The 23,148-nt window shown below is 63.5% G+C and overlaps 1 protein-coding gene across 9 annotated transcripts; it reads right to left on the reverse strand.

The window, feature by feature from the left end:
• Nucleotides 1-63: 63 nt before the first annotated feature.
• SNED1 (sushi, nidogen and EGF like domains 1) lies at nucleotides 64-22,189 on the reverse strand. 9 transcript variants are annotated; one of them, XM_075417799.1, is made up of 33 exons: nucleotides 21,840-22,132; nucleotides 18,614-18,901; nucleotides 17,481-17,621; nucleotides 16,604-16,766; nucleotides 15,583-15,708; nucleotides 15,330-15,443; nucleotides 14,432-14,545; nucleotides 14,064-14,177; nucleotides 13,813-13,929; nucleotides 13,401-13,526; nucleotides 13,023-13,127; nucleotides 12,451-12,564; nucleotides 12,181-12,297; nucleotides 11,600-11,716; nucleotides 11,399-11,515; nucleotides 11,045-11,158; nucleotides 10,790-10,963; nucleotides 10,498-10,611; nucleotides 9,418-9,531; nucleotides 8,875-8,988; nucleotides 8,675-8,788; nucleotides 7,781-7,843; nucleotides 6,447-6,630; nucleotides 6,244-6,356; nucleotides 5,420-5,698; nucleotides 4,850-4,994; nucleotides 4,455-4,537; nucleotides 3,582-3,668; nucleotides 3,224-3,340; nucleotides 2,632-2,722; nucleotides 1,970-2,053; nucleotides 1,683-1,720; nucleotides 64-1,076 (listed from the first exon to the last, which is right to left on the reverse strand). In XM_075417799.1, the coding sequence occupies exons 1-32, from the start codon at nucleotides 22,041-22,043 to the stop codon at nucleotides 1,684-1,686; spliced, it is 4,104 nt and encodes a 1,367-aa protein (XP_075273914.1). In that variant the 5' UTR covers nucleotides 22,044-22,132; the 3' UTR covers nucleotides 64-1,076; nucleotide 1,683. The 9 variants fall into 9 exon arrangements, with proteins under 9 accessions (XP_075273914.1, XP_075273913.1, XP_075273912.1 ...); XM_075417798.1 differs by having other exon boundaries at nucleotides 2,632-2,719; nucleotides 7,781-8,077; XM_075417797.1 differs by having other exon boundaries at nucleotides 7,781-8,077.
• Nucleotides 22,190-23,148: the final 959 nt, after the last annotated feature.

Here is a 23,148-nt window from a genome sequence, read left to right on the forward strand (position 1 = left end):
AATACACAAATCTATGTTTAACTAGTGTTGCCATACAAACTCACAAAAACTAGGAACGTTTCTAAGCTACGCTTTTTCCTTGCCTGCCCTGCCGCAGCCGGTGGGGCAGCCTCTGCGTGCCGGTCCTCTCCTCCACCACCAACACAGCACTGGCCTCTCATCCCCAGGTGGTGCCCTAAGGAATGCAAATGCTGCGAGCGGCTTGGGGGGACAGCACGTGGAGCTCGCTTCACCACCAAGCCCGCACTCTGCCCCGCGCTGGCTTGGAGGCAGTTGGCATTGGAACAAGCATGGTGTTACACCTCGGCTGACAAACTTCACCCTACAAAATTTTAAAATGCTTTCTAGATGCTCTGTTGCTTTGCAAGCTGGAAATTTTGTTAAAACCAGGGATTGTTTATAAAGCAAAGAAAAAGGGCAGGCAGTAGAAGCTGCCTCAGTTTCCCCAGCTAAAGCAGAGGAGATGGGGACACAGCTCTACTGCCCGTGCTCACCTCGGTGCTCCAGGGAGCTGCTCACCATTTCTAACTCCTCTACGTAGGGAAGGTCTCCTCCACCCACATTGTTGGGGGTCATGTTTCAGGTGATAGCTAAGGCTTTTCAGTCTGCATTAAACTGTTTTATTCGGGGGTTATAGGTAATTTATAACCTTGGATTCCGAAAACAGGTTGGTGCAGATGCTGTCGGCAGGGAGCTGGGCTTAGCCCTATCAATGCCTGGGCAGAGCCAGGAGCCTGTGGCTGGTGCGGGGCGGCTGGGGGGGCCGAGCGGGGCTGATCCCCTGGGCAGGGGGCAGGCAGCCGCTGCCGTACGCTGGCACTCAGCTCCTCGGGGACAGAGAGGCGGCCAGAGCAAGGCAAGCCAGCGCGAAGGCAGTGCTGGTCCAGCTGAGGGAAGGGAGCGCTGCTTGGCGTGCTGATCCGACTGCATGTCCCGAACAGGCTGGAGGAGAGGGAGAGGCTGACTCCAGGCAGGAAGGTTCCACCACTGTGTTAAACCCAGGGGGCAGAGCTGATCTTCCTGGTGTTTCAAAAGCTCTTAGATGTGGAAAGATGACGCTTCTACTGCTTTGGACCCTGTGAAAGAGCAGGAGATGAGCGAGCTGGTGTGCAGAGTCACAGAATCACAGAATGTTCGGGGTTGGAAGGGACCTCTGTGGGTCATCTAGTCCAACCCCCTGCCAAAGCAGGGTCGCCTACAGCAGGCTGCACAGGACCTTGTTCAGGCAGGGCTTGAATATCTCCAGAGAAGGAGACTCCACAACCTCCCTGAGCAACCTGTTCCAGTGCTCCGTTAAAAGTGCCCCAAAAGCCCCACAGCTGCCTCTTCCTACCCTGTGTGCCCATCTCAGACTGGGAGCAGGGGAGCTGCCCCCTCCAGGGCTCCAGCCTTTGCCTTGCACAGGCAGGCAGCGCCCAGGGCCTTTCTGTGCAGGAATCACTTGTTCCTGGGGCTGCAGAGCCGTGGGGAAGCGGAGCACTGCCTTCTGCTCCTCCAGCCCAGCCACAGCCTGGAGCCCTCAGCTGCAGAACGAAGCCCGACCAGCGCAGCAGCTGCAGAGCCCTCGCACCCCCTTGACATGGCAGCGTGAGCCTGAGCTGCGCTCTGGCCTCCTCCCCGAGTCCCTGTCCCCAGGAGCTGCGCGTGCCCTTGGCCGAGGAGCGCCCGGAGCACGTACTTACTCTATGGCTTCTTCAGTGTGCGACTGTTGCTTGGTTTTCTGAAAGAGAAGAGAGGAGAGTGCCATCAGCCCTGCAGCCCCTCGGCTGTCGCTGGCAGGGAGGGCACGCAGAGCTGGCATCTGAGCCTCGGTGTTGCGCTCCTCATGTTCTGTTCTGCATGGGGTGCCTGCAGCCCTCTGCCAGCCCACCCCCAGCCTGGGCACCCTCCGTGTGCCGGGTGACACTAGCCGACTGCATGCTGGGCCACGGGAAGGCCAGCGCACTCGGCATGCTGCTGCCAGCTGTACCTGTTGGTTGTCTTCTTGGAACCGGTGCTCTCGCAGCTCTCCTTGTAGCAGACTTCCTGGTGTACCTTGTAGACTCTCCTGTACCTGCACACGCAGCAGAGGGGCGAGTTGTAGGGAGTAACAGGGATAGATCTGCTTTCACAAGTGCAAGGGGGGAGTCTGGGAGTCTCCCCCCTTTGCTTCCAGGCTGCAGTAGCCCAGCCTTGGTAGGAACGGTGCTAAAGCCTGCTGTGCCTGAGGGCTGACCCCCCACACAGCCCCACACCTTTGTGCCTCCACCAGAAGAGGCTGGGGGGGCAGGCAGAGCAGAGGCCCCCCTGCCCTGGCATTGCAGCTAGGAGCTGGACTGGCAGGCAGGGGATCTGCTGCCGCTTGGGGGTCACACACGCCAAACCCAACCTCGCTGCCACGTAGGTGGGTAACACTGCCACGGGGCTGTCGTTTCAGCAACACCCGCCCTGAAACGCAGCTGGTGGGGCAGACCCGGGGGGCTCAAGGGCAGATGAGGCTGCTCAGCCTCCGCTGGGGAGGGGGCAGCTGCCAGCCGGGGTCCAAGACAGCCTCGCGCTCGCTCTCCCTTCCCCGGAGCCAAGCTGTGGGGAGACACCCCCAGCTCTGAGCACGAGGGGAAGGGGTGAGCACAACCCGCAGGCAGTACTCACAGGTAGTGGCAGGTGCCTCCTTCCCACACGGGGAATGACTTGGTTTCCGAGTACAGCCGCGTGCACGAGTGTGGCACCTTCTTGCAGGCTGCTTGGGGAACAGGAGAGGGGAGCTATCAACAAGCCCATCTCTGACCTTGCTGCCTGTGCCCCATGGCAGGGGGCCGGCAAGGCCCCCCGGCTTCCCCTCTGCTGCCCTGGAGGGCTGGGCTTCTCAGAGCTGACCCGGGAGGAGCAGCAGAGCCCCCAGCCTGGCCGTGCCCAGATAACTACGTGGGCAGGGGAGAGGCCTGGCTTTCCAGGCTGCCTGGTGGAGGGCTCGGCCAGAAGCGGGGAGCAGAGCTGCACTCCCGGGTCTGCCCAAACCAGCAAGAACAGAGCCCAGCCCCTCTCTCCGCTGTCGGCACAGCGCAGCCCTCTCTGTCGGAGCCTGGGCACGGTGGGAGCCCCCTCAGTCGGGAAGGAGCGCTGACAGGGTGTGCTCGACAACCTGCACCCTGGGGGACCTGTGACTGGGGCAGTTGCCAGGCTGGACACACGCCGTCCACATGTAGGACAGAGCTTCGCCCTCTGGCAGCAGTGTGGCACTCACCCAGCTCACAGAGCCAGCCCTTGAATCCTGGGCGGCAGTTACAGTGGTAGGAGTCGGCATCCCTGGCACAGGTGCCTCCGTTCCTGCAAGGGTTCGTGGAACAGTTCTGCCCCTCACCTGTAAAACACACAGGGCCATCAGATGCTGGGGCCCGCGGCGCAGTCCTGCCCACCCTGCGGGTGTGCCAGGATGCTTCCAGGGCAAGCTGCGAGCAGGAAGGGGGCATCTGGCAGGGGCCTACACCGTGCCCCTTCGTGGCAGGGCAGCACCAAGGAGACCAGGCTGGTGCTGAGCCCCCCGTCTGCCTGTGGGGCCTGGGCTGGGTCCCTGCTGCTTGCGCGTCTCACCCCGGACTTACTCTTGCTCTTTGCCTTGCGCAGCTGCAGTGCCAGATTGCCCTGGCTGGACACGTCCATGTTCTCCAGCTTCACTGGAGCCTCCGGCTCTGGGCAACAGAGAGGGTCAAACGTCATTTCCAGCCGGGGACAGACCCAAAGGCAGCCCCTCCGATGGGATCCAGCCTGTCTGCAGCATCAGGCAGCTGGTCAGGTCTGAGGCGGTGTTTTAGTCCTTCCTAGTTGGCACCCCTAGAATTAGGGTGACCGCCTTGCCCTTCCTGGAGGGCGGTGGGACACGGAACCCTGGGGAGGCAGGGGCAGAGTCCAGATGTGCAACGAGCCCAGGGCCGCCGCCGGGTCTGCCGGGCCCCTTCCCCACCCCACAGTGTGGGGTTCCCAGGCCTGGTGGGGTATCTTGGGCTGGCACTTGTATTCCTGGTATGCCAGAGATGGCAAACGGGACTGGTCGTGGGCTAGTGAGACGATTCTCACCCAGGGATCCTCCTCAAGTCTGAGGCTGTGCTTGGCAGTGGGGGCTCAGGCTGCTGGGCAGGCAGGGGCTGTGCTGGGGGGCTGCAGGGTCTCTGCCTGGGCTCCTGCTGCTGCTGCTGGCAGGGGAGGAGGCCAGCCCGTGCCGCAGCCAGCATTGCCTCCCAGCAGCAAGGGTCCCTCGCTGGGCTCCCTGACTGGCTGTGCGTCACCCCTTGGAGGGTAGGGGTCTAGCAAGCAGGGCAGATGTTTGTCTGCCCAGGGAGAGGCGAGAGGGCTCTGCCCTCCTCTATGGCTTCCTCAGCCCTACAGCAGGCTGCCCGGCTGCCACACTGTCCTGGGGGGAGGTGTAGGAGATGGCACTGGGTGACAGGAAGGAGCCAGAAAGGCAGCAGAGCACTTACGCGTCTTCACAGTGATGGATTTGCCCAGCGCAGTGCCAAACCTGGCGCTGATCCTCCCTCTGCCGTCCACCAGCTCGGTGAACCTGGGACAGGAGAACCATGAGGGTACAGGGCACTGCGGGTCCCCCAGGCCGCAGCCGCCCCACACGCTAGGGCTGGAGGCAGCTGGGTAAAGCACTCACTGGTGGCATCAGGCTCAGCTGCAGGGCAGCGTGAGGGCCCTGCTCACAGGGCAAGGGCCTGCCTGGCTTGGGACCCCAGTGAGTGGGCAAGGCGGGAGCACGGCTTGACCCTGTACGCACCCAGGCATGGGACCCGGGAAAAGGAGCTGTGCTCAGCCCAATGCTTGGGCTAAGGGCTGGTGCAAGAGCCAGGAGTGCTGGAGCAATGCCTACCTGGGGGCTGGTGAGGGCTCCTCAGCTGTGTCGTGATCCGCTAGCAAGCGGAGGTCGGGCAGCAGAGCTGGGGGCAGCCTGTTGCGCAGGACCCGGGAGTGCCCAGCTTGGTTCCAGCGTCTCTCCAGAGCCCCATCCCTCTGCACTGCAGACCAAAGGATTAGGGTTAGCAGGACGCAGGCTGTGAGGCAGCACAGCAACCCAGCTCCCAGCCCGTCCCCTCATCCCCAGGCTGCCGCTTAGAGCTGTCTGGGGACACGTGCATGCCCCCCGCATGCCTGGGCTGCGAGTGGCAGTCCCCAGGAAGATTCACCGAGCTGTTACTCTGTACCTGCCCTCTGCTAACAGAGGCAGCACCCTACAACCCCCACCTTCCTTCGCAGGGGACCTGCGTCCTATCCCCACAGCTTGCCATGGGCACCTGGTTGTGGGGCAGCAAGTCCCCACGGGCTTGTTACTCCATCGGTCTACTGGTTTCCTACCCCCTGTCCCGCTTCCCCATTAGCCCACTGCCTCCCTCGTGCTGCAGCAAACTGGGAGCACCCCAACCCCGACGAGCCAGGCACTCACAGGTTGTGACATAGAGGTGGATGGGTTCGCTGTGCACTTGACCCTGCTCCGTGTTCTGCACGGCCGTCACGGACAGGCGGTACCGCTGCCCAGGGAGCAGGTCCCGCACTGTGTAGGACATGAGCTTCCCGTTGGGCACGTAGCGGCTCTTCACGCTCTGAGCGGTGGTGACATTGATGATGTACCCCTCCACGGCGCCAGCGGGCGGCTGCTCCCACGCCATGGACACAGAGGTGGCAGTGACACGGGAGGCGGTGAGGTTTTTGGGGGGGAGAGGCCCTGCGGCAGGCAGGAGGTGGGGAGAAAAGGGGTCAGCGCTGGTGTCCTTGAGCGGCGACCACCCTACTTGCTCGCACACCACCTCATCAGCGTGCCAGGGCCCCAGCTTGCCTGGCCGTGCCCCAGCCAGCCCTCAGCCCGGCTCCAGCCGTGCAACGCACTGGGAGGACATGCTCAGCGCTGTGTCCTCGCCAAGGCAGGCAGAGCCTCGCTGCACCCTGCCACCTGGGGCTGGCCCTCACCCTTGGGCTGCCGTGCAGCAGGGGATGAGTCAGGTCCGTGTGGGCTCCGCATGGGGCTGAGCTCGTGCTGGACTTGGGCAGCGAACAACATCTGGCAGAGGAGGACGTGCTGCTGCCTTGCCTGCCCTTTCCGAGGGCTGCCTGCACGCCTCCCACCCGCCGTGCTGGCCAGACAGGCTGACGGCTTTCACACCTTCCCCTCCCTGCAGCTTTCCTGCTGGCCACGAGCTGTGGCTGTCCTGTGCCTGCCAAGCCCCAGGGCCCCTGCAGTGGCAGAGGAGCGGCGAAGGCAACCCCACTCACTCGTCCACACATGGAAGGGGTCCACGGCCAGACTCTCCGAAGGGTGGTCTTCTGTCCCCAGGCCGCTCAGCGTTACAACATGGACAATGTACCTCTCTCCTGGCTGCAGGTCCCTGTGGAGGAGGAAGGTAGGGTGGGAAGGGGTAAGGCAGGGCAGCCTGGGAGGGCCAGCTGGCCTGGCACCCACTTGCTGCCCCACTCACAGGAAGGTGTACTTGGCCACGCTGCTGTTCAGCTCCACGGTGCGGTCTGCCAGGTCCGCCGGCTGGCGGATGGAGACACGCACCCTACTGACAGTGGAGTGCTTGAGCCGGTGGAGAGCCCACTGCACCGTGATGGCGCTGGCCGTCACGTTCGTGATCTCAAAGCCTTCCACCGGACGCGGTCCTGGCCAGAGCAAGCGGAGAGGGCTGCGGTCAGCTGCTGGTTGTTGTAGGTCGCCCCGTCCCTTCCCCACACCACTCCAAGGGGGTCCCGCCTGCCCCTCTGGATTGGCTTCCCCAGTGGGAGCAGCTCAGCCCTGCCTGTCCTTACCACCTGTGGGCAGGCAGGAGGTGCATCCGTCTGCCTGCTCGCGAGACCTTGTGCCATCCATGGCACCCCTGATCCTCCTCCGGCCCCAGCCCCCCGCCACCAAAGGGGCTGCGGTGCCTGGGCCTGGCCTCAAGCCCACTGCATGCCCCAGGCAGCTGTCCCGAGCCCGGTTCTCACTGGCCCCGGCATCCGGCCAGCCCTGGCTCGAAGCCTCCCGAGGTGCCGTGGCCAGAGGCCCAGGACCATGCCTGCTTTCTCCCCTGGGCTTCACTTGCTCTCAGCCTGCCAGGGGGATGTGGCCCATGGGCTTTCCCACCACCATCCCCTTCTTGTCAGAGGGCAGCTTTTCTAGGTCTAATCCCCTCCCTCCTCATTTTGCATTTGATTTCTACATCCACCTGCCCTAGAAAGTGGGACTGCAGCTGCTCTGCCTGCCCATGCCCCCCCTGGAGAAATCACCGTTCCCCCTTCCCTCCATCCATGGGGCACAGGCAGCCAGCCTCTGCCCGAGGGCAGAGTTCCCACATAGAGTCCGGTGCGATGCCAGGGCAACTTGCCCACGGGGCTTGCTGTCGGCAGAGATCGCCCAGCCCCACTGCCTGGCTGGCACAGGGGCCACTCCAGCCCAGCCCAGCAGCACTGGGGACCCACGCTACCCTGGGCCCCATGACAAGCGGTGACCAGGGCGGTGGGGGCTGCCTGGCCCCGATGAACAGGATCCAGGGGTGGTCCCCACCGCCGGCTCCCTTACCAGCTCCTGGGCAGGGGCCTGGCAAGCGCCACGGGGGGAGTCGAGTCCCTTGTTACTCCCAACAAAGAGAACAGCAACTCTCTGTGCCGAGCGCTTTCCAACAGCCCCCGGCTGGATTTTAGGATCTGCGCCACCAAACCCACCGGGGCCCGGTCCCAGCCGGGGTGCAGCGGGCAGGAGGCAGCACGAGCCCTGGCGCCTGCTGGGGCCACGCGTGCCCACCACCGCCATCCCCCCGGGGACGCTACTCACTAGTGCGCGTGGTGAGCATGACGGGCCTGCTGATATCATTCTTGTTGTTCACGTTGCGTTTGACTGAAAAGACAGAAATATTGTAGGCTCTGCCGGAGGCTAGTGCCCGTAACTGGTGGGCAGAACGACTTCGGTCCACAAAATCTGTCCTGCGGTAAGAGCCGTCGAGGGATACGTACGTCACGGCGTAGCCGTCAATGAGTTGCCTGGCGGCTGCGTCCTCAGGTGGGTGCCAAGAAATCAACACACCAGTGTCCTCCACCCTTTCCACCTTTAATGAGGTTGGTGGCAGCAATTCTTCAGGGTGTGGGCAAAAGCAAAGGGGAGAGGTAATGCCATGAATCTTTAGAGAACAGACCCCGGCAGCAAGAGGCAGAGCAGCAGCAGTGGAGGACAGGGCCCTTGCCCTCTCCCTTGGTGCGCCTGGCAGGGGCCCCGCGGGCACCGTCTGCCACCGGCCCGGAAGGCACGGGAGAGCCTGGGCGCCAGGAGCGCTCCGGCCACAGCGACCCGGCAGCACCGGCGGCTGGGCCCTCGCCACCACCCGCCAGGGCTGGGGCACCGGCGGGACGGGGCGAGGGGCGCCAGGGAGGCCGGCGCTGGTGGCGAGAGGCTTCCCTTGGACGCCTCTGCCTCCCCTCCTGAGGGCATCCGAGGGATCGCCATCGCTGCAGGGGGCCAGGGAAACCTGTCCCCAGCGTCCTCGCACCGACCCTGGCGCTTGTGCCTCGCCACACTGGCGCCCGCCCGCAGCGCTGGCGAGGCCCCAGCCCTGCCTGCCTCCAGGAGAGCCGCTGGTCCCGGACGGTGTCGAGCCCCTTGCGGGCGGCGGCCGCTGCCGGGCTGGCGTCGAGCCCTGCGCCGCGTCCTGGTGCCACTTCTGAGGGCCTTTACCTTTTTCGCAGCTCTTGCCTGTGTAGCTGACTTTGCAGGTGCAGCTGTGGGTGCCGTTGCCGGGCAGGCAGTAGCCTCTGCTCCCGCAGGGGCTGGAGAAGCACGGGTCGCTGGCTGCGGGAGAGGTGCCGGCCCCGGTGGCGTCAGCGCTGCCGGCCCGCGAGCGGCCGCCCCGCGCCGAGCCGCCCTGCCCGCCTCACCTGTCTCGCAGTGGTAGCCGAAGAAACCCTCCGGGCACACGCAGAGGTAGGAGCCCCCGTAGCTCTTGCACTCCCCTCCGTTCTGGCAAGGGCCCGACTCGCAGGCATCCACTTCTGGAGGCGGGAGGAGGCCGGTGGTGAGCGGGGTCCCCCGGCACGCCGGCCACCGGCTCCCGCGAGCGAGCGACGGCAACAACCCCCCGAGGGGGCTGCAGAGTGGACGCGCAGCACAGGGCTCGGCACAGCCGGTCTGCACCCAGCATCCCACCCAAGCGCCGCGATGGCTCCATCCCCTGGCAGGGGCTGGACACCTTCAGAAGGGGATCCGTCACCGGCAGACACCTTGTTCCTTGCTCACTCCCCACCGGAGCAGTTTCGGCTCTGCCCCCAAAACCGCAGGCAGCGGTGCCAGGCAACCCAGGGTGATGGGTCAGGGTCAAGGTGCCCAAGATGGTGACCAGCTGCCTGGCCCGGTGCTGGTCCTGGTCACGTCCCGGTGCCCACAGACAAGCCTCCCGGCGCCCCGGGAAGGGCGAGTCCTACCTGTCTCGCACTGGCTCCCCAGGAAGCCCTCTGGACAGTAGCAAGCAAAGGACCCAGGGAGGTCCTGGCAGGTCCCACCGTTCTTGCAGGGCTCCAACTGGCACTCGTCTACATCTGGGGAGCGGCAGGAGGAGAGGTGCCAGTTGAGCACAGGAATAGGACAGAGGGCTCAGGGAGGCAGCACGTCTCCACAGGGCATGGACCCTCCCCACATCGCTCGGTACCCCAAGCCCACCAGCCAGGAACAGCCCCAGTCCTGAGGCCATCCAGAGCCCCCTGCCCCACGCCTGCCTCTGTATGGCAGCTGTGGCAGGAGCTGGACGTGGGGACATGCCCACAGGGACACCTGGGGAGGGCTGGCACTGTGGGGCTGTGCCAGGAGTTCCCGTAGAGTGCCTGCAGCACATCCCCTCCTCTAGCCCCCAGTGGGCATCCCACCTTCTCCCACCACCATCCTCTGCCAGGCCCCGGGGAGCCAGGCTAGAGCCACCTGCCACGGAGTCCCACCAGTCCCCATGCTGCTCGTCACCGCCTTCAACCAGCACCTGCACACAACCACGGCCACATGCATACACAGGAGCACAGCGCAGCCAAAAATGCACTGCCTCAAGCTGCTTTCCACCTCCCACCCCCCCCACCTTAGTCAATAACTTTGGAGCCATGCAGGACACTTCCCACCCGGATCCCGAGATCTGGGGCTTCTTTGCAGGGGTTTAACACGCGCCAGGAGAAGTCACCACCCCATCAGTGATGGAGATGCCCACACAGCATCCGTTAGCAGGGGGACACAAGTAGCGCACGTGCCCCTGCAGCCCTGCCTGCCCCTCCACCTGACCAGGAGCCGCAGCTCCCCACCGGCACATCCCACCACTGGCCAGGGGCTCCGGGAGAGAAGTCCTCGCCGCAGGCTGATCTGAGCGTGCAGGCAGGAGACCGAAGCCAGCGCACACAACCCCAGGCAGCCCAGCTCCTGGGCACGGGGCTCACACCCGCTGCTGCTCCCCAGGGACTGGGGAGCGAGGAGGGATTTGCTATAGCTGCCTGCCACAGCCCTGCAGCGTACCTGGCGCGGTTTCTCACCTGACTCACAGCGGTGGCCCGTGTAACCCGGCTCGCACAGGCACAGGAACTCAGCAACGCGGTCCTTGCAGTGGCCGCCATTGAGGCAGGGCTGGGACCAGCACTCATCGATCTCTGCAGCCGTTTGGGCAGGGGAGAGACAAGGTGAGAGACATGAGCACCAGGCAGGGGTCCCGGGGGGGGTCTGTCTGCAGATGTGGTCAGAGGAGGACTGGAGTACACGTCCTGGTGTCACCAGGACATGGTCGTGACCACAGCCCCCAGGGCACAGCCGCTCCCCGGCACTCCTCACCATTGCATTCGGGGGGATCGCTCCAGACACCTGGCAAGCGGCACACGCGGGGGTGGTTGCGCTGACTGAGGGTGTAGCCCAGCTCGCACTGGTACTCAGCCAGCGATCCCAACTTGGTGGAGTTGAAAGAGGCCTGGGCGTGCTTCACCTCACTGGGGATACCACAGTCGACCTCTGGGGAGAGATGGGGGGGTGAAGGGGGCCCGCAGAGGCACCCTGAGCCCCTGGCTGGCAGGGGCAGTGCAAGGCCCTTACCAGACTGGCAATGCTTCCCTACATAGCCCACGGGGCACGTGCAAGCATAGCCCCCGCCGAGGTCCTCACAGGTAGCACCGTTCTCACAGGGGCCAAGGAAGCACGGGGAGGGCACTGGAAGAGCGGAGCAAAGAGTGACTGCTGTGGAACTGGCAGAGCCCAGAAACCACAGCCATTCCCTTTCCCCCTCCCGCAGCGCTGCCCTACCCTCCGGCAGGGTCCAAGGAAGCATCCAAGCACTTCAAATTACAGTGAAGGGGGCTCAAAGCAAGCAGCGACGCTTGCTTGCTGCCGCCACGGCTGTTGGCTCTGCCAGCAGCCCCAACACCTCCCCACCCCACCCCTGGCACCTACCGATCTCGCAGTGCCGGCCAGCATAGCCCAGGGGACAGTCACACTTGTACTTGCCGATGTAGTGGAAGCAGGTGCCCCCGTTCTGGCAGGGCCCTGAGGCGCAGGGGTCCGGCTTACCTGGGGGCAGAGGGCAGGCGGGAGCTGAGCAGCGACAGGACTACGGCCGCCTCTCCTTCCCGGGTGGGGGCCAGGGGGCCGTACCGATCTCGCAGTGCTTGCCGGTGAAGCGGTAGGGGCAGGTGCAGTGGTACTCGCCATCCGCCTCCCTGCAGGTACCCCCGTTGCGACAGGGTCCCGTGCTGCACAGCCGCGGCTTGGCTGCGGAGAGAGTGCCCAGAGCGGGGGTCACTCACTGCTGCTGGCACCCCAATAGCCACCGCCTCCCGCCAGCACCCCACCAAACTCCTCGCTGCGGGAAAGCTGAGCGCATCTGGGCCTCACAGCCCCGAGCTCAACAACACCCATGTAGACATGTGCCGGGGCCTCCGGAGACCACAGGAACACGATGCTATGGGACTGGTGGCTGCTCCTGAAGCCAGAAGCTTGGGTATGGAAAAAAACTCCAACACTGATGGTGTTGCACAGGAAACACAACTGGATCAGCTGCTGTGACTGTCAGGGAGCCACACAATCCCCCCTCCAGCCTGCGGGATGGGATGGGATAACCTGCACCCACTTCCAGCTGCAGGCCAGCAAGCAGCTGCTCATCTCCCACAAGGGTCCAAGCTCTTCTCCCACCCCCTGCCAGGTCCTGGGGTTTGCGGGGAGCTCCATGCAGGTACCTTTCTCACAGTGCTTGCCAAGGAAGCCTCGAGGACACTCGCAGGTGTACGAGTCATCGTGAACCTCGCAGGACCCCCCATTCAGGCAGGGCTCCGAGTCACAGGGGGATGGCATCGCTGCAAAGCCAAACGTGGGGCATCACTGAGGACGTACAGCCAGGGGTGTGAGGGCTGCTCCCTGGCTGATGACAGCACCCCTTCTCACCCCCTCAGCCCCCGTCGCGCATCCCTCCCTGGGGCTGGTCCTGCATCCCTGCGGACCACACTCACTGTGGTTGGTGCCGTAGTCAGTGTGGCAGACGCAGAGGTAGCTCCCGCCATACTCCATGCAGTACCCGCCATCCGGGCACTGCGTGTTCACGTTGCACGGTGTGGTGGTGACTTCTGCAAACACACGGCCAGCGCCGGTCTCCATCAGCCGGCAGCAGGACACCCAGCCGCCTGCCTGGCCACGAATGGGGACCTCCTAACTTTGCAGGGCCTGATGAGATGGGAGGGACCCTCGGTACACCACGCTACAGACCGTGCAAATGGTAAGGGCCAGCTTAGATGCCCAGCAAGATTCGGAGCAGGAGCACATGAAGGCTGTGGTTCCCCCCCCACCCAGGGGAACCGGGCTGGGGCCAGGGGCTGGCAGAGGCACAGCTTAAAGGGGAGTGATAGAGATGGATGTGTTGCCTCCTCACCAGGGGACAATATTTCCAGGCTTAAATTCAGTGCATCACCCCGATACCGTGCTAGGCTCAGGCTTGGGCAGAGTCTCTCCTTGCTGCCCCACAGCCTGCCTGGCTCAAGCATCCCAGAGAGGGAGCAAACACAGCAAGCGAGAAGCTTTCACCTACCAAATTCACAGAGGAGACCAAAAAACCCAGGTGGGCACTGGCAGACGGTGACGTTCCCCTCCAGACAATTGCCCCCGTTGCGACACTCGCAGCCCTCTGAGAGCTCTGCAAAGAGAAGAGAGTGGAGCTTCCCAGGACCCCTCCTGCTTGCGGGGCTGGGACAGCCAAGCAGCTTTGCCAGATGCCACGCACGGGGCGGGGGAGCTCAGGTGGGTGGCAGCCATGAGTGCCCTCAGACGCCCAGGCACGGCCTCCTTCAGCTGGACAGACCCACTGTTCAGTCCAGGGCCCTCTCCAGGGCTGCTGCTTCTCCCTCTCAGGGGTGTGAGGGCTCCACTAAAGATGTGACAACCCCCCAGAGAGACCCCCGGTACTCACTGTCTCGACAGTCCTGCCCAGTGTAGCCCTCCTGGCACTCGCAGACATAGCCCTGCTCTGTCTCCAGGCAGCTGCCCGCATTCTGGCATGGGTGGGAGAGGCAGGCGCCGGGCACACGGGGCCCGCCTGTGGGCAAGGGGGAAGCTGAGCCAGAGCCATCCCAGCCCGGGGCTGGAACACCCCCCGACCCGGGGCAGAGCCGGTCTAGCCCAGCTTCATGCCACAGACCCCGCCACAGCCAAGCGGACCCCATGGACGGGGCTCCCTCCCAGCAGCACCACGACCCCTCTGCATGCGCTTCCTGCCAGCTTTCGGCGGTGACACAGCCCCTTTTTAGCCATTTGCCCCTTCCCACCCAGCTCCCCCAAAACCGGCTCCCATGCCAGGCTGGGCGAGGTGCACCTCCACTCACCGTACTGGCAGTTGTTGCCGTAATAACCTGGGGAGCAGGTGCAGATGTAGCGGCCGGGGCGGATGTAGTTGCATGTCTGCCGGTTCTGGCAGCTCCGGTCCTCGCAGGAAGATGAGTCTGGGACAGGAGAAGGCAAGCAAGCGAGTGATGAGCAGAGCCTGGTGCTGGGAGAGGAACTGTGGTTGCCAGTGGAGCATGGAGGGGACAGTCCCCGGCGCGGGTCAGACCAGGGTGCGGGCAGGAGCAGGCACCTGTCTCACAGCGCTGTCCCACGAAGGGCTCCAGGCACACGCAGGTGTAGTTATCGACCAGGTCGATGCAGTGCCCACCATTCAGGCATGGGCTGGACTCGCACTCGTTCACCTCTGCAAGCGGAGGCCGGGAGGGGTGGTCAGCCCACACACGGGCACTGCCAGGCTGCCGGTTCACCCACTGCCTCCCATCCTGGATGACGCTCGCGATGGGGAAGGTGACGTCCGGGAAAATAAAGTCAGCACCACCAGCAACGCTGAGCGCTCCCCTCCTAAAACTATGGCCAGGGGTGAGGCAGGGTGGGAAGGCAGCTTGCCAAGGTGTGCAGCGTCACTGTCCCTCCCCGGCGCCCGCTCCTGCCACCCACCTGTCTGGCAGTCCGTGCCCATGTACCCTGGCTGGCACAAGCATGCCGCCATCCCGTTCACCGCCTGGCACCTCCCACCGTTCTGGCACACTCTGCTCTCACACGGCGACTCTTCTGTAGTGGGACACCGAAAAAAAGAGAGGAAGGATCAGCCCAGGCGCAGGACTGGCAGATGGCATCCTCTGCACGGACGGTGATGCCGCGGTTGGGCAGAAAGTGCAGCTCACAGCCACCAATGCAGAAGCAGCGGCTGCGTCCCCAGCCATGGCTCTTCCCAAAACCCTTCCTTGGGCAGCTCAGTCCTTTCACCCTGTGCACATCCTGGATGCCATCATGCCACGCTGGGCGTTTCTCCCTCCCTCCCTTCCCTGAAAGTCAACTCCCTGCTCGCCTTCTCCACCAGCACAGCGGCTCGCTGGCAGCCAAATGCTTTGGCGGCACTTCCACCCGCGGGTGGAGGCCAGCGGTGGGGGAAACCGGCCACCATGGCCCCTGCCAGGGACAGGGAGAGTCCCCGATGGCTTCGAAGGGCTCACGACCAGAGCATCACCTGCGAAAGCAGGGCCTCTGAGACTTCTGTTTAAGCACTAACCGCCAGCTTTTCTGACTAAGGGAGCAGTGGTGGGGAGAGTTGCTGGCAGCAGCGCGGAGCCGAGCCCTCGGCAGAGCAGGCTGTCAGCGGCAGGAAGGGCTCACGGCCAGAGAAAAAGTTTCCTTTGCCTGCAGCGAGCTGAAATCCAAGCCAGCCGTCGCAAACCGCTCGAGCCCAGCAGCTGCCGCAGGAGGCTCGGTCTCAAAGAGACCCCCATAAGAGCCACAGTGCCCCCCAAGCCTGGGGTCTCTGCTCTTCAAGCAAGGCAAAGAGCCAGCCCCATCGCGCTGGTGGCCCCACGCTCACCGGTCTCACAGTTGGTGCCTCTGAAGCCCGGTGAGCACCTGCAGCTGAAGCTGCCGGCACCGTTGAGGCAGGTGGCTCCGTTTTGACACGGGTGGGAGAGACACTCATCCACATCTGAAACAGAGCCCCGGATTGGGGCAGGACCTCAGGGCAGGGACAGCCGCAGGCACAGACTGCCAGCACACAGCGGTGATGCCGGGAGCGAGACCTGCTCCCCATGGCAAAGCACGGGGAACTCGAGGCCGGCACTCACCGACATGGCACCTCTTCCCGGTAAAGCCAGCCAGGCAGGAGCAGGTGTAGGAGGGGTTCCCCGTGATGCAGTCCTCGATACACTTCCCCCCGTTCAGGCAGGGCCGCAGCGTCAGGCAGACCGAGGCTGTGGGGACAGGCGGTGCCCCCCCCGTCAGCCCGCGCCCTGGCAGGGCTCACCAACCACGTTCCAGCCACACAGTGCCGGGGGCTGTCCCCGCGCCCGCCCGCTTCCCCAGGGACTGCCTGCATCACGGCGGGGCAGGGGCTGCTCCTCGCGGGCTCCCCTGGGACAGGGGGGCAGCTTCATTCCTCCTGCGCAAGGGGGAGAGGCTGCACAGGGGCAGCCCCACGGGCCGGGGTGACGTGGACGTGCCCTCACTTCTCACCCAGGGCACAGGGAAAAGGGGACGGGAGAGCCCACGTACAGCAAACCCACCAGTAACGCGAGACACACGCAGACCACGGGTGGGAAAACACGTCCGGGGGGAGCAGGGATGAGGAACGGGAGGCCAGCGGCTCCGCAGGGGATGTGTCAGGACCCCCAGGGTGGGGAGCGTGGCCCAGTCCTGGAGCCCTGGCCCCGCAGGGGAGGCTGGCTCCCAGCAGCCCTCTGCATGGCTTGCCCCAGCCTCCTGGGACTTACAGATGTGTGCATCCCCCTAGGGTGCTGGCCCCTCGTACCCTGCCCTGCCTGGCAGCGGGGTCCTGCCTGTGCACAGTTGCCTCCCACCCAGCCTCCCCCATCACTCCCCGCAGGCTCTTTTTGTCTCAGAAGTCTTCCTCCCCTCCCCATTTTCTCTCCCAGCCCCTTCCCAGCCCCGGGGCACCTGTGGGTGCCGTCCCCAGCCACGGCAGGCCCTGAGGACAGTCCCCCCACGGCTGCCTCCCCTCCCTCCCCAAGCCCTTCAAGCCATCTCCTCCACCCCGCGGAGGTGGGGGTTGAGGCAGGGAAAGATGGGGCTGGAGAAGAGTGTGGGGTTGGGTTGGGAGTTAAATAAACCTAACTGCTGTCCTCTTACTTGTATTGCTGCAGCCCCCCACTTGCACCTGGGCATCATCGATTCTGAACACCCAGCGCCCGGGGATACCCACATTTGTCGTCATCTCCACGTCAGCGATGTCATCGGTGCGGGATCCGGGGATGTTGAAGTAGCGCTTTCCATCACCGGCGTTAAAACCTGCCTGAGAGGACAAAGGCAGAGGGTAAAGAGACATCACTAGCGCATGGGGACAGGCAGCTGGAGCGCGAGGGCTCATCTGTCCTGCCACTCTGCGCTGCCAGTGGCACCGCTCAGACCATTTGTCCCCTTCCAAGAGCTGCCAGCCAGCGCTCAGCCCCATCCATGCACCAGGACAAGGGCCGGCACGCCAGGGCGAAACGGCCGCCCTGCCTGCTGGGTCCGTCCCCTGGGATTCAGAACCCATCCGCTTCCCCTCCACCTGCGGTATCCTGCCTGCTGCAGGCTGGCGGGCAGGGAGCCAGGCACGGATCAACTGCCGGTAAATTCACACATCTGAACGGGTACTGGGGTTTTCGTGGGTGTTGGCTTTTTTTCCCCTTAAATACAGCAACGCACACGATGAAATAAAAATACGAGCGAAAGCTGTGCTGGCTGCGGCAGCTGCTCTTAAAGGCTGAGGTTAGGAAGGAAAAGCGACTAAGAGGCAGCAGCCAAGGCAAAGACCTGTGGTTTCGGGATAACAAAGTCCCCTGTATGGTCTCAGCTTTGGGAGCCAGAGCACACACAGATATTTAAGAACTTTTTTTTTTTTTCTTTTTTTTTAAAAAATAAGCAGGGGGAAGCTTCCCACCTCCAAAAAACCCAAACCAGGAGCTGCGAGCTCGCAGGGCAAATGCACTACCCGGGCGCTCCGGAGGCTGCGTTCGCCACTTACCTGCGCTGCGATGCCGCCAAGCCCAGCAAAGTCCCCCCCACTGCTGGCGTGCATACCCGTGGTCCACGTGATGGACTCATAGTTGAAGATGGTGAAGGAGAGCTTGCCGTCCGTGATGAGGACGATCTGGAAAGTGTTTACCTGCAGCAGGGAGGAGAAGAAAGCAGTGAGCAGGCAGGAGAGCCAGCAAAAAAATGGTCAGAAAATAAAATGACAGCAAGAGCATTTAGCGAAAGGGTCTTTCTCTGAACCCCACTCCTCCTCTGCTAGAAAACGCAGTTCGGTTTAATTATTTTTAACCCTAAGGTGCAGTGATCCCCCCGCCCAGGACCCCAGCCAGCAGAACAGCCTTCTTCTCCCAGGGGAACAGGAAAAACAGGGATAAATGTGGTTATTTGGTTTCTGGAAGAAAGGCACCAAACCCTGGCCACCACCGGCTCCTCAGCACAGCCACGGGCAGGCAGGCAGGCAAACGTCACCCTGGTGCTGCCCAAGCAGGGGGACACCAGCAATCTGCACACAGTGGAGGGCTGGGTTTTGCCAGCCTGACGCTGCTCTGCCACAGCAAGGCATCGCGATGGAGCCAACGGGGTTGTCTTAGCCCTGCTGATGGCTCCGTCCTGCAGGCAGCAGGAGCATCACCGCTGTGGAAGGTGCCAAAGCTCCGGTGGGATGCTCCTTTGAAAAGAAACCTACCCTAAACTAATGGTACCCTAAACTAATGGAGCTGGGCTTGTCCAGCCTGAAGCAGAGAAGGCTGCGAGGGGACCTAATAAATGCTTACAAATATCTGAAGGGTGGGTGTCAGGAGGATGGGGCCAAGCTCTTTTCAGTGGTGCCCAGTGACAGGACAAGGGTCAATGGGCACAAACGGAAGCAGAGGAAGTTCCGTCTGAACATGAGGAAGAACTTCTTCCCTCTGAGGGTGACGGAGCCCTGGCACAGGCTGCCCAGGGAGGTTGTGGAGTCTCCTTCTCTGGAGATATTCAAGACCCGCCTGGACAAGGTCCTGTGCAGCCTGCTCTAGGTGACCCTGCTTCGGCAGGAGGGTTGGACTAGATGACCCACAGAGGTCCCTTCCAACCCCGACCATTCTGTGATTCTGTAATGGTTGATTTGTTCCAGCTACTCACGGGCGAAAATGAATTCCCCCCGAAGAAGGTCACTCGGTACCAGGTGGCGATGAAGACCCACTGTGCGGCAAACCCCGGGAACTCAGGGAAATATTGCGCGATGTCCCTGCTCGCTCTCTCCAAGATGGGCTGCTCAGTGCTCTCCCGGTAATACACATCGCCCGCCCGCCGGTTATCCACGTCCGCCCAAAATGCGGCCACTACACGCCGGTCCTTGGAGATGGGAAAGGCCACCGGCGTGAACTGGGAGACCTCCTTCAGGAACGAGATGATCCCGTTGTTGTTCACCTGCGGAGAAGGAGGGAAAGAAACGGGTGGCCGCGGTTGATTCCTGCCACAGGAATCTGTGTTATAGAGGTGCTTTCCATTTCACCTTTCTGCTCCCCTCCTCCGTTCTACAAACATTGGAGCGCTTCCCCTTCCTGCCCTTGCAAGCAGAGACGTGCCCCGGCACCCGCAGCCCCCCGCCCCTCGCTCGCTGGAGGGCGGCTGTGGGGAGGTGGCAGCCTGAACAAACCCAGCCCTGTTCTCCACCACGGCCGGGCCAGGGGGAACAGCTGAGAAAACTGCGGCGGCCCCGGCGCTTTAAACAAACAGGGCCCAGCGCGCTCGGGCAGCTCACGCCAGTGCTGGGGGGGGGGGTGGGGGGGCGAAGTGCTGTTTCGCTGCTCTCTTCGGGCTGACATGAAGCCCGAAGGGCTGGGGTCGAGGGCCAGGGATCACCACCGCCCTCCTGGCAGGGCAGTCATGACAGAGCCAGACAGCCACCGGCACAGGATGGGGAGAGCCTTGCCGGGCAGCAATCCGTCTGCCGGCACGCACGGCGCTCCGAGTGAGCTAACGGGCTTATGGACCCCAGAAGAACAAATGCCACCTTCTCATGCAAAGCCCCTTGGTGCTGGCTGGGCCTCGGCAGGCTGCTCTCATTAAAGCAGGGGATGCCAGGCACCCAAGGCAAGATACCGCAAGTGCCAAGCCCTCCTCCAGCACTAATGAACTGGGGCAATTAGGGTCCTGGGATACCCAGCCCAGATCTGCGTGGCGGAGACAGCCCTCAGAGAAGGAAGCTGGAGATAGTGGATGCTGCTGCCTGGAGTGCTGCCTCCTGGCTTGGGGATGCAGCGGGAGTGAGGAAAGGGAGAAAAACCCCTGCCTGCACTGCTGCCTGAGCAGGCAGCAAGTGGGTAGGGATCAATGGAAAATGCTTGCACCCTTGGCCCCCAAATTCCCAGGAAGAGACCCTCCCAGAACCCTGCCATAGCGGCAGCCCCAGCGGGACAGGAAGCTCCCATCCGCCGCGTTCCCCCGCCCACGGTGCTGCCCACAAGTGACAGTGGGACAGGCAGGAGCACACAGCCCCCCAGCCAAGCTCACCGGCATGCAATGCTCGGCTCCAGCATCACCAGCCTGGCAAGCCTCTGGGTTGCTGGGAGGGAAAGGGGGAGACACGGCACAGGGAAGAGGCTCTTGAGCACAGAGAGCAGCCCTGGCACATAGCAGGCAGGAGCAGGCAGCAGTGTCACGCTCACGTGCCAACAAGGAGCTGGGAGCCAGCATCCTGCCAGGAGCCATGCCGAAGTGTGCGTGCCTGCGGCCCGGCTGCCCGCATACCCAGGTTGGAGGGAGGCTGGGCTGTGACGGCCACGTGCAGCCCCTGGGGAGGGTCCCCAGCCCCCCAACCGGGCAATCCTTGCTGTGACTAAGGGGAAGAGGATTCCTGTTTCCCAAAGCCTCCGTAACCCTGCGGTGTCCGCAGAGGAACATTCTTCCCCTGATTAAAGCAAGATGGGAGAGAGCCAGAGCCAAGCAGGGCTTTTTTTGTTGTTGCTGGTTTTTGCAAAGGAGGAGGGGGTGGCTGGAGCCAGCCCGGGAGGATGGAGGTTTCCAGGTAAGCCCAGCCCCGTGCCAGCTTCGCAGCTCCCCGTGGAGGAACTGCCCTGCTGTGCAGACTCCCATGCGGGGGCAGGCGAGCTGGCCCTGCAGAGCCAGGGTGTCTCAGTTCAGGGGAGCGGGACGCACTGCCCTCTGATCCCTGCAGCCCCTCCGAGACCCAGAGCTGTGCTGCGGATCCTGGATGGGACAGACACCATGTCACCTGGCTTCTCCCAGCCTCTTCTATCCTCCCACCACGGCTCAAGCCCCAAGCCCAGGTCCCTCCCGCCTGATGGGGGGCTGCTGGTTTTATCAGGGGAAAAAAAGAAAAACAACAAACCACCGGCGAGGACCAAGCACCTCCCGTGCTTAGCAGAGGCAGCAGGACCATACATGAGCCCAGCTCTGAGACAGCACCGAGGCGATGCTCAGCCCTCTCCTTCGCCAGCTCAGTCAGGATTGTCAGTCAGCCCAGAGCAAACCAGGGAGAAGAGAAGGGACCAGGACACCAGAGCACTCACTGTGCCAGGTGGGAGCTGGCATGGGGAGCACAGACCTCACCCCAGACCTCAGGGCAGCCTCAAAGGCTTCAGGGACAAGCGGGTGCTCGGGGCTGCTCCTCTGTCTGATGGCCACAGCCTTGGGGGACACAACAGGCCAGGTGTGACTCGAGCTCTCCGGCTGTGGTCCCCTCCTGGTGGCTTGGGGGCTGCCAGGGAGCACATTGGCAGGCGTCCCAGTGGCCCAGCTGCCCTGACGGGTGCAGGGATGAGAGGGGGGGTGGGATGTGCCAAGTGGCCAGCCAAGCCCACCGCAAAACAACCCAAAGGGCAGCCGTGTTTATTCTACCTTGCTCCTGGAGACCCACCACCTCCCCGGCAAGCAACGCCATCCAGGGCCCCCAGCACGCTTTGCCCCGAGCTCTCACCCACCAGCTGCGCCCAGCTCCCCGCTGCTGGGACCAGTCCCACGAGGTGTGAGTATTTTTTGGCTCCAGCCAGGACTAAGTCCGGAGCTCCCTGCTGCGGACAAGTGCTTCATCCGGCATTCCCAGTGTGGCAGGGCCAGGACCCTTGCCGGGCCAGGACTCTCACCAAGTCGGGGGTCCTGCACACTTCCCGAGCCCAGGGCCCTGCCAGATCTCCCCCAGCCCTCAGCAGGCCACCATTCCTCTGGTGCTCCAAGCCAAACGGGGACCACCCGACATCCACCCCGGGTGAGTTCGGATCCATCCGAACAGGAGAGTGATTTAAAAATTAATGAAACAAAATGAAACAAAATGAAACAAAATGAAACAAAATGAAACAACAGAATGAACCGGAGGCCTCGGGGGAGGCTGTGCCCCGGTACTCACGTAGAGGCCGGTGTGTCCCGCACCGAAGAAGGGGAAGCGCACGGCGAGGGGCCGCAGCTCGGAGCCGCCGTCGTCCTGCTTCCCCGTGGCCGCATCGCCCTGCGCGGGCCCGAAGGGGTAGAAGTCCGCCAGCGGCACCACGCCGCCCGCCCACAGCCACTCGCCCAGGGCCACCAGCACGGCCCAGCCCGCCAGGCCCCGCATGGCCGCCGGACCCGCCGCCGCTCGGCTCTCACGCCGGCACCGGGTACCGCGGCATGGCGGGGGAAGGGACCCGCCGAGGCGCACGGAGCTCGGGGCCGGCCGGGGCCGATCGCTCGGAGCCCAGCGCCCGCCGCAGCCCGCAGCTCCGCCGCCGCGCCGGGCTCCTTCGCGCCGCCAGCCCCGCCCACCCCCCCGCGGGTGATTTGCATAGCCCGGGCGCCGCCAGCCAATGGGCGTTCGGCGCGCCGGGAGGGCGGCTGCGGAGGGGCGGGGTTCGGAGGGGCGGGGCGGCGGGGTCACCCCCTCCCCACGGGGGGCGTGGGCCGGAGGGGGAGGCGGGGGACCCCACGCAGGGACCCCCCCCCCCCCCCCCCGCCTGCCGCCCCCTCGCCCGCCAAGCCCCCCGCGGAGGACCTCTCCCCGCCCCCGCAACCCGCACGGGGGAAAAGCAGCCGCCACCCAAGGACACGCGTGGGTGCAGAGCGCTGCCCCCCCAGGGCCAGCCGAGGCCCCGCTCCCTCCCAGCTGCAGTTCAGCAGCGGGTCCCCTCTGCTCCTTTAAAACAGAGGGCTAGAGGGAAAGGAAAAAAAAAAAAAAGAGTGGAAGAGGAAAAAATGGTGTTATTTGCTTTTTTTCTTGCCCCCTTCCTTTTTTTTTTTTTTTCAGGTGCTAAAAATATTATCAGGAAATTCTTTTCAGGAATACCATGTTTTAAGTTACCCTTTAGGTTCAAGGGCCTCTTTGTCTCCACTGGAGGAAAAAAAAACCACTCAAACCCCACACCCGCCCTACATTTATCATCAGCAAATGGTTTTATCAAGAAAGCCCCAGTCCCCCAGAAAACGGGTGGGGCTGCCCCCAGGGAGACACCCCTAAAAACCACTGGTGAGTTTTGATAGTTAATTGATAGTTAATGATGGAGTTACAATTAAAGACGGATAGTTAACCTCTGGGCAGGTGCTGGGGTGAGAGATCCAGCCGGAGTGGGGTGCTTGGTGCCCCCAACCTGTCCCATGGCACAAGCACCCGGGATGCACAGGCACGGCTGGGGGGGGGATGCTAGGGAGAACCCCACCCAGCCCTGTCCAGGGGCCCAGCAAAACCA

Source organism: Opisthocomus hoazin, chromosome 4, assembly GCF_030867145.1.
Source record: "Opisthocomus hoazin isolate bOpiHoa1 chromosome 4, bOpiHoa1.hap1, whole genome shotgun sequence".
Lineage (NCBI taxonomy): Eukaryota > Metazoa > Chordata > Aves > Opisthocomiformes > Opisthocomidae > Opisthocomus > Opisthocomus hoazin.